Raw genomic sequence first — 16310 nt, forward strand, 5'->3', positions numbered from 1 at the left:
AAATTCAATTGCTCCCATTTCAATGATTTATACAAATAATTTAATAATTAAGATAACTACTTAAACTAATAATGTTGAGATTAGAGTTTACTATGAGTGCAATTGATTAAAATAACAAAACCAAAGTTCTGTGTAATTAAACTTGTATTCTTTATATCTAAATTAATATTTTTTTTCTATGGTTCCAAATAACATTTAAGATTTTTTTTAATGTGTATTTATTATATATTGATAGAAAGTATGAAGATTGAAACACTGCCTCATGTAATATTTTGTCTTAAGCATAATAGTTAATTTAACAAATATTTACATTTAGACATTCAAAAGTAGTTGTCAAGAAATATATCATTTTATTTTTTGTTATGCAGTTTTAATTTTTCATACATAATTGGAAGGACCAGTTTTTGTAATAATCATATATGAAAAAGGAACTTTTTTTCCAATCTTTTGTTGCAATAAATTTATAAAAAAATTATAGAAAAATAAAATTTGTTATTATCAACATATTTTTAAATCTCTTTTTGAAACTTTTTTTTTTTTACTTAAAAAAATTGTAAACATGTAAAGTTCAAAATATACTGACTCTTGATATTACTTTCTTTTTATTAAGAAACTTTATTTGTAATTTAATTTTCATGCTTTACCTGTGCACAAAGTGACAGTATTTTTATGCTTTATATTATTGCTTTTTTACATTTCATTGTCATCTGGGAGTATACATATAATTATGCCATATATGCTTTATATCTGAATATTATTTCATTGTTTCATCATATTTTAGTCAAGTTTTGTACTATAATATATATTCAAGCACCATGAAGTAGTAGTAAGTTACCGGATCTGTAATACAGAGTCAGTTTTTGGTCAAACTTTCGTTTGGTATTTGGAATTTCTAAATTATGGTTAATAGCATTAAGAGGCATGATTTAATCACATTATAGTTTAACCATTGCTAGGTGGTTCATTAAGAATGTTAAATTATAATATAGTTAAACCATTCCTCTCCATGCTATTGACCATAATGTTAAAAATCTAATTTCAACTCTAAAGCTCACATTTTACATCACTTTTGTCCTCCCTATTTCTCTTCAGAAAAAAATTATTAAAATCCCACTATTCAGTAATGCTTATAATAATGATTTCAAAATATGGCACAAAGCCACAAGTTTGTAAGAGAGGATCATAGAGAATTGAATTGACCTCGGATACAGTTGGTAAGTATCTAATCATCAGCATTTCACTATGTCTAACAAACATTAGCTGATTCATTTGCTGAAATTACAATACAACCAAACACAGAGGGTGTACTAAATAATTTAAAGTACTTGTGTTCAAGTCATTCTATGGGCTTGGAGAGAATGATTAGAAATTGTTCAGGTGAGACCAGGAGTCATCTTTGTCACTCATGTCAATAGATCTGGAACCTGGTTTTGACTCTGAATATATTATACATCAGAATTCAATCACCTTTGGAAGTCATGGATAGACATCTGCTTTAGGTAGATATCTTACTTGAATAAGAGAGATCCTCTGAAAAAGATAAGTTGTTTTTTTACTCAAAAGCAAGCATGAAAAACACCTAAGAAATTCACAGCTTGAGCTTGCATTAAAATCATACAATACACCTTAGCAAAATGATTAAGTCTCTAGGGCAGGTTGCACATGTCACTATGTAGTCAATATGAAGACTAATGTGGTAAACCAAGGGCATCAAGGTCTTTTGGTTTTGAAGGCCAGATGGAAGCAAAAACTAGATCTTGCAGACTGGTAGAGACAATCATTACTCCGAAAAACATAATGTAACTTTATTAACAAGAAAGAATATGAGTTGTTAGCAAAGTTTGTATTTAGAGATATGCAAGGAAAACTCATCCATATAGTATATTTATATATATATATATATAATCCTATTAAGTAAGAGATCTTAGAGTAAGAATGGAGTTAAATATTGTCCAAATGAATGCAACAAGATCTGGATAAAACAAATATTTGATAGAAAGTTGGCACTGTTTCAACAGGAAAACCGTTCAATATCACTAGAATCCATTTGAGGAAATAGGTTGCATGTTTCTAGTGTATGTATTTATAAGCTTCTTTCTCATTGGTTGATGAGATAAAAGAATCCATGAGGTGCTCTAATTTGAATAATTGGAACTATAATCGTGCTTGTAACTAGGCTCCAACTTTGAATGCATACTAGTGTTGTATATTTTACAGAATATTTTAAAATTGAAACAATAAGATTTTTTTTAAAAATGAGCCAGGAACTAGATTAAATATAGCCAAGGGCCATATATTTGACATTCCTGTTGTAAACAAATATAAGTTGATGGCATACATTAAAACAAACACAGTCACTTATGGAGAATTCAATTTTGCTACAAAATAAACACCACTATAACAAAACATGTTATATTGCTCATCTCTGCCTGAATCTTTTTACTTGTTTGTACACTGATTAGTTGGCAGAAATGCTGAAAAAAATTCAGTATATTTCCAGAAGTATATGGTTACAGAAAAAGTAAACCATGAACACTGAAGGGATAGGATCAAGAAATGAGGCTGGTTTTAAGTTGCATTTTACTAAACATGGAAAAAAGAAATCAGTACAGAGAGGAAGTTTCATGTGTTAGAAATATAAAAGAACTCAAGACAGTGCCAAAAGCTATGCTAAACAGTCTCACCAAATGAGAAATTGGTGAGCAAATTGTATGCAAATGGTCTTGTTACTTGCCAGGCTATTAGACAAAAGCATTACAGCTACTCATGAATACAAGAATAAGTACATTACCAAAATGGTAGTAATGATTGTCTCAGGAAGCCATTTTGTGGATATTATAGATGTGTATTTTTAATAAAGTTCATTAAAATCATATCATAAATGTTTACATCATTCAAACACTATCAAATGAATTTATATGTACACCTATAACCACTTTACATAGTATACTGGGAACCTTGTTTCATTCCCTCAGTACTTGTGAGGTGGCTATGCAGCTTGCTAGACTATGAACCCTGATATTCTTTTACTATTTTCAGTCATTGAACAATGGCCATACTGAGCAAACCTAGGTAGGATTTGAACTCAGAACATTAAGGATTTACCCAAATACCTCACAGTGTTTTGTTTGATGCTCTTGATTTTTCTCTCTATTTTTTTAAAGAGGAAAGGCAATAGCTATTCTGAAATGTACAGTAAATGTGACTCGATTAAATAAATTTGTTTCACAAAATGAACAGATGTGTACATACGTACAATTTTAATATCATTCAATAGAAACCGTTTTTCTATGAACATTTGTCTTGTAACAAAATGCATCAAAACACATGGATATGAAATGCCTTATCTCACATAATTTCTCATATCATCATCATCATTTAACGTCTGCTTCCCATGCCAACATGGGTTGGACGGTTCAACTGGGGTCTGGGGAGCCCGAAGGCTGCACCAGGCCAGTCAGATCTGGCAGTGTTTCTACAGCTGGATGCCCTTCCTAACGCCAACCACTCCGAGAGTGTAGTGGGTGATTTTATGTGCCACCGACACAGGTGCCAGATGAGGCTGGCGAACGGCCACGCTCGGATGGTGTTTTCATGTGCCACCGACACAGGTGCCAGACAGGGCTAGCAGACGACCACGCTCGGATGGTGTTTTTTATGTGCCACCGACACAGGAGCCAGATTTGGCTGGCGATCGGCCACGATTGGATGGTGATTGTTACGTGCCCACAGCATGGAGGCCAGTCGGTGCGGTACTGGCTACGGCCACGTTCGGATGGTTTTCTTGTGTGCCACCGGCACTGGTACCACCAAGATACAAATTCCATTGATGTTCATCTATTTTGATTTTGTTTGATTTTCACTTGCCTCAACAGGTCTTCACAAGTATCACAAGAAGGAAGGTATGCACAGGTGGCCTGACTACGTCCCAGGTAGGGGCCACAGGTTATGGCCTGACTAGTCTTGCCGGGTCTTCTCACGCACAGCATACTTCCATAGGTCTCGGTCTCTAGTCATTTCCTTGGTGAGACCTAAACTTCGTAGGTCGTGCTTCACCACTTCGTCCCAGGTTTTCCTGGGTCTACCTCTTCCACAGGTTCCCTCAACTGCTAGGGTGTAGCACTTTTGCACACAACTATCTTCAGCCATTCTCGTCATATGACCATACCAGCGCAGCCGTCTCTCTTGCACACCACAACTGACGCTTCTTAGGTTCAACTTTTCTCTCAAGGTACTTACACTCTGACGATTATGAACACTGACATTACACATCCATCGGAGCATACTGGCTTCATTTCTTGCGAGCTTACGCATATCCTCAGCAGTCACGGCCCATATATAAACATATATACTAAACATTGTATAATGGACAAGTAACAAGACAAAATTCAATATTAAAATTAAGATTTCTAGCTGTATTTTCTGATTAAAATGGTTGTGATCTTTTTCTGAACATGGTTGATTTAAAATTAGTGGAAGAAAAATAAGAGTGTGTGATGTTCTGATTTTTACATTGGTCATGCTAGTGGGGACAGCTAAAGTTGAGAAATGGTTACAACTTAGAATTGAAACAAAGCAGACTACTCCAAACCATGCAAGTGTAATATACTTTGAAGAAATACTCCAAAATCAAACTGCAGCTGAGAGAATATTTAGTACATTTCTCATTTAATGTGAAAGTGTGTGACCAAGTAGTTATAGTGTTGCACTCATGATAGCAAGGTTACAGTTTCAATTCCCAGACAGGGTGGAGCATTGTGTTCTAGAGTAAAACATTTCATTTCACTCAGCTGTATAGTGACAAAACCTGCATTGGACAGGTGTCCCATTCAGTGGGAATGTTGTGATCTCAGTTACACACCATGGAAACTGGGTAACTTGCCCTGTGAGTCTTAGGACTCAAGGCAGTGCTTGCTTTCTTCTCATGAAACCCTTTAGCATTCAGATTACTTTGTCAGATGTAAAACGTATTTATTCATTGTTTTAAATTAATCATGCATTATCTCGTAGCTTTAAGATTTTGATGATGTGATTGTTTATCTATAGAATGACATTGTAGCATCAGTCTGAGAGGCCAGATTTGACTGGTTTGAACATAAAACTGGTATAACATTTGAGCATGATGTGGCTGGCATAAATGCTAAAGGATTAATATCAGAGTAATGTGCAAGAAAAGTGAAATATTGAATTATCAATTTTAATTACGTTCAACTCATCTGACTGAAAACAACAAACAGTGTTATTTTACATTTGAATGGTTATTAAAATATTTAGTAAAGTTTAGGTTAGTTGAAATATGACAAACATATTTCAACTGCTAAAAGGCAAATTCACTGCAGCTACTGAAGAGAAAAATTTCTCTTATGGTAAAAAGGTGTAAAAACACCATACCTGTTCAGTGTCACCATCTGTCAGGATTCCCAGACATCAGGTTTCTAGCTCTTAGCTGTTATTGATGGGATATACCTAAGAGAGACAACTCTGAACAGACCTTATAAGCTGCTAATATGAGAGAGAAATCCCATTTTCCAACTCATACAACTTGTGCTAAAAAATATATAAACAACAACTTTATGATAAATTTAATATGAATTTCATAAACAACAAAATAAATAAACTGAAGACCCACCATCAGTATTTTTGTGTTTATTTTTTTTCCTTATGTGAATTTTCTTTAAAATGTACATAGTTTAACAAGTGTATATACAATAGTAGTATCTGAGCATCTTTCCACAGACAATCTGAAATATGTTTACAAGAAAGGTAAATATTTGTAATGTTTGAATGACATTTTTAATGTTTGATTGACTAATTCAAAGATGAAGTCGTCCTCCTCCTCCTCATCATCATCATCATCATTAATGTCCATGTTCCATGCTTGCATGGGTTGGATGGATTGACAGGATCAAATGGTTCTGAGACTACATCAAACTCCAATGTCTGCTTTGGTATGGTTTTTACAGCCAGATACCCTTCCTAATGCCAACCACTTTGCAGCATGTATTGAATGCCAACACTAGTGACGTCACCAAGCAACTTGCCAGACTAAGTTTCCCTTTGGCTGAGTGGGTCTATAGTAGAGAGGGAAGTGGTTCTATGCTAGGAGTTGAGTGGTTAATGTATGAGAAGAGGCCAGCAGAGAGCATAGTTCTTCCTATAGGGGAGCTATTTGACTACTCACATTATAGAAGAGAAGGTGGGAGTGACAAGAGTGGAGATGGAGAGAGAGAGTGGTGATGAGGTGTCAAGGTGGCCTCCCAAAATATGGAGTGAGTAGAAGTGTCACAAAAAAAAAACCCAACAACAATAGAAACTTTGTTTTGGCAAGATTTAGTGACGTAAATAATAATCAATGGCTGTAGAAAATGCAGCAAAACCAAGTGCACCAAATACTCCAGCTTTCAGACCAGCTGAAATTAAAAACAAATAATCAGATATCAGTAAAGCAAATATAAAACAATCATATAATAATACCAAATATAATTAAATGATTTTACAAATCAGTGTTTAAGCCAAAAATATCCTAATAACAAATCAGCAATCATACAGAACCGATAGCTTGTGCACAGATTAATATTACATAATTCATTAAAAATGATGTTATCCACAGATATATAGCATGGATGGAAGCACTCCGTCGGTTACGACGACGAGGGTTCCGGTTGATCCGACCAATGGAATAGCCTGCTCGTGAAATTAACGTGTAAGTGGCTGAGCACTCCACAGACACGTGTACCCTTAACGTAGTTCTTGGGGATATTCAGCGTGACACAGAGAGTGACAAGGCCGGCCCTTTGAAATACAGGTACAACAGAAACAGGAAGTAAGAGTGAGAGAAAGTTGTGGTGAAAGAGTACAGCAGGAATCACCACCATCCCTGCTGGAGCCTCGTGGAGCTTTTTAGGTGCTTTAGCTCAATAAACACTCACAACGCCCGGTCTGGGAATCGAAACCATGATCCTACGACTGCGAGTCCGCTGCCCTAACCACTGAGCCACTGCGCCTCCAGATATATAGCATATTCCAACAAGAACTGTGTTATATCAACAAGACAAAGACACATTTAATTACAAGGTATTCAACCAAAGAATTGGCTCCATTTCTATAAGCGGGAATAACTAAGTCCCACGGAATATTTCTGAGTTACTGTATCTTGTTAATATGAAATGAGCGATTAGTGACAATATTTGCAAAGAGATTAATATTAATAGATTTCTTTTGATGAATGTGGAAACATCAGTTTATGTATAGTGTTCATGGCAAATAGAATTTTTTAAATTAGTAAAATCACCTTTTCATTTATATTGGAAAGAAAAATTATCAATATGCAATAAGTACTTGGTTATTTAATATCATTTACAAAGGTATCAATATTTTAAATTATAGGTAGATAGCCCTGAGTGGAAGGGGAGGAAATTTATAGGTTTAGGACTATGGAAGCAAACACTGACACACGCATGTGCATGCACATGAACACACATAATTTCATATACAAGCTACACACAATCCAAACTATAAATAATGTGGAAAAAATACAAGGAATATAGTTTGTAACAAAGGAATCTGATCAGTCAAGGAATTGCTTAATTAATTAATGAGTTAACTGAAAATAATAAAAGACAGTGCATGTTTTAATCGGCAATGTACAACAAAAAATAAAATCTAGAGTAAAGGTTCAATATGTATGTGTTAAGTATATGTATCCACTGTATGCAGTACATCATTTGATGGAAAACATTCAAGTGAATGAGTAGTCAGTCTCTATTATATAGTGCTTATGTTTTCCAAATGAAAAGTTTTTAAAATAGTACAGAACAAAAGTGATTTGCTAACTATTGAATTAGATATATCAAATTATTATTTATAAACTTATTTCTTTAACTGTTTTGATACCAACCTGCCTGAGACTGCCCTTGGTTCTATGATACAAATTTCCTTTTGCAAATTGAGCTAAGTTGAAACCTTTATTCAAACTTTCATGTTAAAATACTTTCCACGCACTAGCTTAATAATGACAGGAATTTTACAAAATTCTTCACTATTTTCAAAATTAATTGAAACAAAGGCAAAGTATTTCAACAGGAATATGGTAACAAAAGGGTTAAAGAGAAACATGACAATTATAATATATCCATGATGTATTAAAAAAACTACACCTCATTACAAACAAATATAATGAAAATTTAAAGAGTTATTAAAAAATTTACTGATAACTTACCACGAAGTCCTAGTACACCCCCAACAATACCACCAGATAATGTACCATTTAGCAATTCTGTTTTGCCTCTGATCTATAGGAATAAAATATTTTCACTAAATTATATTCAGTCATTAGCATATGTAGAAAGAATATAAAAACATGAAATATTTTGAGTAAATGTAGTGAAATAATCTTAGGTTTTCTACAATTATTTTCTATCCATAAAATTTATTCTGATGCATTCAGTGAAGGTCCGGTGAAGAACTGGCCCCGTTTCTACAAAGTTAAGATATGCTGCTCATTATTAGTCAAAACCAGCCTATTTATGTTAAATATAGCATGGACAACAGACATTAAATGATAATGATGATGACATAAAAATAGACTGAAACACTTGCAGCAAATGTCATCAAATATCACTGAATATCTACAAATACAGTCCCTGTAGGAATCACTGAGGGAGGCAGACACTATCAAATATTGAAACCACAAAGCAGATCTACAACTACAGGCCTTATTGATGATACTGAAGTCTGGATTGAGCTTGCAAAGTTGACAACACTGTGAGATATCATTTGATAACTGTGTGTAGAGCTAAATATACACACACACACATATATACATAAATATATATATATATATATATATATAATACAACATAAGAAAATGGAGAAATACACCTTAATCAATAATCAACTACCAGATAGTACCCAATCACATAATTTATTAAACCACTACATATGAACATCAAGGTCAAACATAATAGTATAGAACAAAACAATGCACCTCAATGAGTAATATGATACAATAAGTACAATATGTATAAGTGAATATAAATAAATATAAATATAAACTACATCTTACAGCTGTTTCAGCCATCATCATCATCATCGTTTAACGTCCGTTTTCCATGCTAGCATGGGTTGGACGGTTCAACTGGGGTCTGTGAAGCCGGAAGGCTTCATCAGGCCTAGTCAGATCTGGCAGTGTTTCTACGGCTGGATGCCCTTCCTAACGCCAACCACTCCGTGAGTGTAGCGGATGCTTTTTACGTGCCACCCGCACAGGTGCCAGACAGAGCTGGCAAACGGCCACGAACGGATGGTGCTTTTTATGTGCCACCGGCACGGGGGCCAGGCGAGGCTGGCAACGGACACGAACGGATGGTGCTTTTTACATGCCACCGGCACGAGGCCAGTCGGGGCGGCGCTGGCAACGGTCACAAACGGATGGTTCTCTTACATGCCACCAGCACTGGTAACACATATATATATACATCTGGTAACACATATATATATACATCTGGTAACACATATATATATATATATTACTATCATTTGATAAGCAATCAATGTGTAAACTGTTTATGAGTGGTTGAAACAAAGGTGTATGAACAGAATAAAAGTAATGTGAATGTAAATTTTATATAAGTTATTCAAATTCAAAATGGTAATAAAATATGCTTAAATATGAGAAAGTTGGCCACTCCACTAGCACTGTAATAATTTCTTAAAGATAGATAAGATTGAAAGAATCATTAAGTGTTAATACTAAAGGCTTGATGACAACAGCTACGAAAGTAAGGTATTAGAAGAGTAAAATAAAAACTAAAAGTTGGTGCAACTGAATCAGTAGCCATATACAATCTTCTTTTAAGGCTGTCTTTTTCTATGTAAACACAAGTTCAGTGAACTGACTAGATTACTAATATAATTCTATATAGTTTGCAGCATGGAAGGTGTTTATAAGCCATTTAAGAAACTCACAAAAACCGTTAGATTCACTTCAACATTTAAATTTAATTTTTCAAAATATTTTCATTGCTTTGAGACCATGACCTATATAGTTTCTTTAGTCTTTAAAAATGTAAACTAAAAAGAAACCCATGCACAGTTGAGGGGATGTGACATTTAAGAGACAGAACAGAAGTGAGATTAAGATTTTCAAATAATGTTGTAACATAAATAAACGAAGAAAATTATGTTAACAATCATCATCATTATCATTTCACCACCATCATTTCAATGCCCAACTTTTCCATGTTTGCATAGGTCAGATGGAATTCATTGAAGCAGATTTTCTATGGTTAGATGCCCTTCCTGATGCCAATCTTCACCTGTTTCCAAGCAAGATAATATTTCCCCATGGACAGACATATTTTTCACAGAAATTCATCACTTGTAAGATGGTGATGCTTAATTTACATCCATCACATGATGTCAAGACATGGGGCACACAAACACACACACAACAGACTTCTTTCAGTTTCTGTCAACCAGACCCACTCACAAGGCTCTGGTCAGCCTGGAGCTATAGTAGAAGACACTTGTTCAAGGTGCTGCACAGTGGGACTAAACCCAAAACCACATAGTTGAGAGGCAAGCTTCTTAACCACATGGTCATGTCTGCACCTACAATCACTTATTTATTTATGGAATATAATCACTAGTGTAGAAGTAGGCTGAAGTAGAACTGAGTCATTAAATGAAACCTTTTACCAAAGTGAAAATAATAGAGTGAGATAATTCTGAAGTTCCATCCACCTAAACAAACATAGAAATGATATAACATTGTTTGGCAATATATAAAACATACTTACTGTTTCTAAAGTGCATTCAGTACCTGCAAACATAGCACCAACCAATGCAAAGTTTTTTCCATATGAAAGTGTGCGTGCCTTCATTTCTTTTAGTACCAATTTAGTAGTTGGAGTCTCTGTGCTCATAGTTGACATTGGGTCAATACCAGCAGTAAATAGACCAAAAGCACCACCAAGTGCAAAACCTTAGAAATGAAAAAAAAATGTCTCAATTACTTCTTTACTTTTGAATTTGTCATGAGACAGATGTAAAATACAAAAGAATTTACATTAATAACAGACCAGATGCTGTGGTCTGATGAATAAATCTATGAAAAAGATATATGTGAATGATTCATGAAAACTGATTAGGCTCTGTAGAAAACTAAATAATTCTTTCTACTAAAGGCACAAGGCCTGAAATTATAAAGGTGGGAGCAGCTAGTCAATTGCATTAACCCCAGTAGTCAACTGGTACTTATTTTTGTTGAACCCGAAAAGAATGAAAGACAAAATCAACCTCTGCAGCATTGTAAACTCAGAATATAAAGTTGGAAGAAATGCTGCTAAGCATTTTGCCCAGTGCGCTAATGATTCTGCCATCATGCAGCCTTAGAAAATTAAATAATAAAGAGTATTAACAGTGCACTCTAAAATTCATGCAGATTTCCTCTAGAAATTTATACTTAACTCTTATCTTCTCTCTTAGTACTTAATGCTTTGAATCATGACCTTCTCTAAATATGAACTAAAAAGGGAGCCAGCCTTTACATGGTCACTCAACCTGCTTGAAATAATAACCTAATCTCTCTCAAATAATACCCTACGGTCTTAAAAAAAAGATGATTTGTATGAGATGATTTGGGCTTTAATGCTTTTAATAACAGATTTGTTCAATCAGGGCTTATCTGAGTCTAAATAACATCAACAACTTAAAACTCAGGCTCTGGTATGTTTTCAATACTATTAAACTAATCTCATCACCATCATCATCGTTTAACATCTGTGTTCACGCAAGCATAGATTGGATGGTTTGATAGGAGATGGTAAGCCAGAGGAATGTACCAAGCTCCACAGTCTGCTCTGGTATGGTTTTTATGGCTTCATTGCTACCATTTCTATTTTGTTTAACAGTATCTAATCACAACATGTTGATAACTGGAAACATCTAAAAGTTCATTACACTTGTCCATCTCTAGAGTCCATACATATTTACCTGAATAACTTTTGCTAACCTGCTAGCCTAAATCCACAGGAAAAGATTAATTTCAAAAACTAAATTTACACATGAATTTTTGTTACCCAAAGTTTCTTTGAATTTCAGTTCAAATTACCTCAATGTAAAATTGTGTTATTTGCATAACTCAAGTGCACAATTCTGGTACAGTCCAGCACTTATTCTACAGTACTGTTATAGAATTATGGATGCATGGTTTAATCTTTTTGACAAAGTCACATTCATATCTGAACTCAAAAACAAACCAGCTTCTAGTCTTGGGTATGATATGGCATATTGTCAAGAATCTAAGTGTGGGAAATGAAAGAAGTGAATTGATAGCCCAAGTCATTAAGGTTGGGCAACCCATAATTATGAATTTTTTTTTGGAATCCAAGCCCAGTGGAGTAGCTACCAAATTTTGTCCTCTGGGACTGTGGATTCAAATCCAGTCATGTACACTTCTCTCTTAAATTAAGAAAAAAAAAAAAAGGATACAGTACAATGTATTAAAACATCATTATCATCATTGTTTAACGTCTGTTTTCTATCAAACAAAACATACCACTTGATTATTAAATATGAAAATAAAATTACATTTACTCACCTAAAACACAGCTTATGCCTGATTTGAAAATACAACTTTCAAACATGCGGCTAATCATAATTTCTTCCTGTGGTCTAGTAAGTTGAGGTATTCCACCCAATGGAATAAACCTGTCATTTTGTTTCACTTTGTGATTGATGACATGATCAATAACAAAATTGAAATTGCTGATATCATGCGAAGATGGTTCTTTGCTTATTTTAGTTTCATTCATTGTGATACAAGACACTTTTATTTTTATTCCATATATAAATAACAATCTGAAAAAAAAATTTAGAAACAGAATATAAATTATCAATTTTAATAAGTTACCAATAAATGATACAACACTTGGAAAGGTTTGGATTTATTGAGTAATTTTCTTTTTTGTATTCTTAAAATAATTTTCATTTATTTTACTGAAATTAATGAGTTAGGAGAAAGGTATTCAGTTCCACCACTCTATGTTTGGGAGTTCAAATGCTGCTTTATGAGATAAAATACCAAAGCATAATCATTTAATTATAAACTTGTGATCTGGTGCCCCCAATATTTTAATTTTGATATTTGCATAATTTTCAATGCTATAGAGATAAAGTGCTTATTGTGGGTTAATTATGCACTAATGTTGTTGTTTAGCTCTAGGTTCACATTGACTGGAAAAACTGATGATTAAAGGCATTCCAACCATAGCATCCTCTACAGTTTTTGGAAGTATATAGGACAACATTACTTATCTAGTGTGTATACTTCCCTCTTTTTAAATTGACGTAAATCTGAGGGAACACCAATTAGTTCATACCCATTGATGTATAATTCCAGGAAGTTTTACTGGAGTATGACTTAGTAGAAGCCCACAAGATTATCTACCATCAACAACTTTGGCTACTTTTTTAATTCAATATTGCTACCACTTGTGGACACGCATATAAAATGAAAATATACATACAACGAAAAAAATACTTATTCGAAGTAGTAGTTAAAAAGAATACTGTGCTTTTATGTTAAGATTAGCTGCTTCCACATGTGAAATTAGAAAAGTGGAAGAGATTAAACTAAATACAATTGGAAAAGTGATTTGGAAAGATGAAAGTGTAATATTCTAAAACGAAAGAATTGTCTATCTTAAGTGACACATTCTTTTGTTAATCATTTGGTTTTGGCTTTGCTGGACAATCATCAAAAGGTATGATACATACATACATATTTTACTACATATTTTCACTACACACTTTCTTTCGTTTTCAAGTCTTGAGAAGTATTGAAAGTTCCGCTGGGATCAACTTTGGCTTTTATCCTTCTCAGATCGATAAAACGAGTATTAGTTGTGTATTGGAATATATTTGAGCGACTATACCTCTAACTCTAAAATTGTGGCCTAGTGTCAAGATAGAAATCAACGTTTTCATTACTGAGGTTGTAGGTAGTAGAATAAGTAACTACTGGACAAAATTCTACGCATCTTTACATCCAAATCACGCTGGAAAAGACCTTGCTTTTCATTCCTCTTAAGTGGATAAAAATAAAGTACCCAATAAGAATAAGACAGTGAGTGGTGGAAAATATTGGTAAAAATCTTCAAGTGGCCCATTGACAAAAATGATAAGGGAACGAATTGTCTTGACTAATAACATAGTGAATGAATCGTATATTAAGGTAGCGAATTACATTTGAAGGTGTCTTTAGATAATCGGAGAGAATAGCTTGCGGTATTTGTTCTGGCTCTCAGGGATCAGTGTTCACATTCCACCAAGGTCAACTTTGGTTTCAACCCTTCGGGACTAATAATTGAAATACTTTCTAGTTCGTGTGTCGATTTTTCTTCCTTGTCATGTCACACGTTAAACCGATGAATATAATTTTATTTAAGCATTAGGGTCTGAACAAGTGTGCTTTATATCATATTCCACACACAAAAATTCGCTGTATTAGGAAAAGAAGAAACGGCAAGATATAACGCGTTGCTTTTCTCAAGCTTGTTCAGCGAACAACGAGTTTGAGGTACGGCGTTAGTTTCAGTGAAATACCATGTGCACTTTAAACTACTTTACTTTTAAACGTCATAAATTTATATAAAGAGAATGTATAAATACTTACAGTTAAAGATTTAATGGATAATACGGAATAATTACATTATGAACGAGTAAATTTCCTGATGATATAAACATTTAAGCGTCTGACGCATGTTCTAAAGAGGAACCGACATTAAGGGATGAAGGCAAGGGAGATTACTGCTATTGACTTCGTTTTTGAAAAGCAGTTTTTCTCAGCAATTTATTTTAATCTACTGTAGTGGTCACTCGAATTGCTAGAAATAACAGATAAATATTCCTTAAATTACATAGTACTTTCTTGGGAAGGAGAAGATACATTGTATGGTGTTATCCTAGATACGAAATGCCCGAGAGAGGGACGAGATGGTTATAGCTGGAATGATTTGACATCATTGGTTGACAAAGCCAAATATGTTGAGAGAAAAGTTGGGTTATAAAAAGAATCATATGTAATTTGCAATAGAGAAGACCGCGCTGGTATGGACATGTGACGAGTATGGATGAAGATAATTGTATAAAAAAGTAGTACTGATCACTTAATATGAATTGAGCTTGGAGAGACAGATCCAGAAAGCTATAGGATAATATAGTGATGGGTGATCTTAGGACTTGGAGCCTCACAGAGGAGCTGATGTAGGTCCAAGATGGTCGGTGATATGCTTCGGAAAAATCCAGAGGTAAAATCCAGAGAAGTATTTTATACATATATACATTCAACTTAAAACTTTAATGGTAGTGAAAGGAACATAGGCGTGAGTTAAATGCAAATGAAGAGGAGGAGAAATGAAAGAAGTTTATGTCAAAAGAAACATTGAAATCGATAAGCAAGGCTAGGAGATCGTTAAGACGATAAAAGTTATATTGCGCACTCAATGGAGCTAAATACTTGACATACAAATTACATACACGTAATCTTCTGTCCATCATGTATTCTTCGTATGCAATGTGCAAGAGCAATAAACGCTAAGTCTGTTTCCTCCATTTACCTTCTTTTGATTTCAGTGCATCTCTTGTGTTTCCACAGCTTACACTGGATTACACTATATGGTATGTCTACTTATTTCTTTTCACTCTGGCAAATGTAAAACTATTGTCACAGAAAAACTATTGTTTTACCGTGAGAGAAGTTCTGTTGAAGTGTTAATTTAAATTTGGCTATGGTGGATCGAATCCACTTCATGCCTGCAAGATCCACTACATATATATACGTGAGGGGAAGTCAAAAATTATCCGCACTTTTGCCAAAACTTCCTTTACATTGGCCGATTCGGCGGCGGTCTGCATCAAGGGGAAAACAGACCATTGCTCCGATTTCTCTGGTTTGAAGGTGTGTCAGGGTTGAAATTCACCGCAAGCTACAGTACAATTCGGGAACAGTGGCTCTATGTTAATGAGTGGATTGAGGGCGAAACAAAATTCAAGGCTCGACCTGCTGCAGAAAAAGTGCTGCTACCTGTTTTTAGTGGATGCAGAAGGGCCTATCCTGAAACATTACCTGGAAAAGGGGTCTACAGTTACCAGTAAAGGTTACAGGGAAATGCTGACCAACAAACTGAAACTAGTAATTCACACCAAACGCTAAGGTCTACTGTCAAAGCAAGTGTTTTTGTTGCTTGACAACGCACATCCCCATATGGCTGCCCACACCTTTGAAACTATTACAAAACTGGGTTTCG

The 16310-nt window shown here is 34.5% G+C and overlaps 1 protein-coding gene across 2 annotated transcripts; it reads right to left on the minus strand.

Moving 5' to 3' along the window:
* Positions 1 to 5630: 5630 nt before the first annotated feature.
* LOC115218650 (mitochondrial import inner membrane translocase subunit Tim22) lies at positions 5631 to 14821 on the minus strand. Of its 2 annotated transcripts, XM_036505090.1 has the most exons (6): positions 14678 to 14804; positions 14249 to 14503; positions 12602 to 12861; positions 10800 to 10984; positions 8219 to 8291; positions 5631 to 6410 (listed from the first exon to the last, which is right to left on the minus strand). In XM_036505090.1, exons 3-6 carry the CDS (start codon positions 12813 to 12815, stop codon positions 6331 to 6333), a joined length of 552 nt encoding a protein of 183 aa, XP_036360983.1. In that variant the 5' UTR covers positions 12816 to 12861; positions 14249 to 14503; positions 14678 to 14804; the 3' UTR covers positions 5631 to 6330. The 2 variants fall into 2 exon arrangements, with proteins under 2 accessions (XP_036360983.1, XP_029644431.1); XM_029788571.2 differs by lacking the exon at positions 14249 to 14503 and having other exon boundaries at positions 14678 to 14821.
* Between the last annotated feature and the right edge of the window lie 1489 nt (positions 14822 to 16310).

Source organism: Octopus sinensis, linkage group LG1 (genome assembly GCF_006345805.1).
Source record: "Octopus sinensis linkage group LG1, ASM634580v1, whole genome shotgun sequence".
Taxonomy (NCBI): domain Eukaryota; kingdom Metazoa; phylum Mollusca; class Cephalopoda; order Octopoda; family Octopodidae; genus Octopus; species Octopus sinensis.

Bases quoted from the DNA above. Each gene is read 5' to 3' on its own strand.
- LOC115218650 (XM_029788571.2), bottom strand. From the start codon at position 12,815: ATGAATGAAACTAAAATAAGCAAAGAACCATCTTCGCATGATATCAGC. The intron at 8,292-10,799 runs GTAAGTATGTTT...TTATTCCTATAG, and splicing joins CTGAATGCACTTTAGAAACA to ATCAGAGGCAAAACAGAATT. The intron at 6,411-8,218 runs GTAAGTTATCAG...TTTTAATTTCAG, and splicing joins GGGTGTACTAGGACTTCGTG to CTGGTCTGAAAGCTGGAGTA.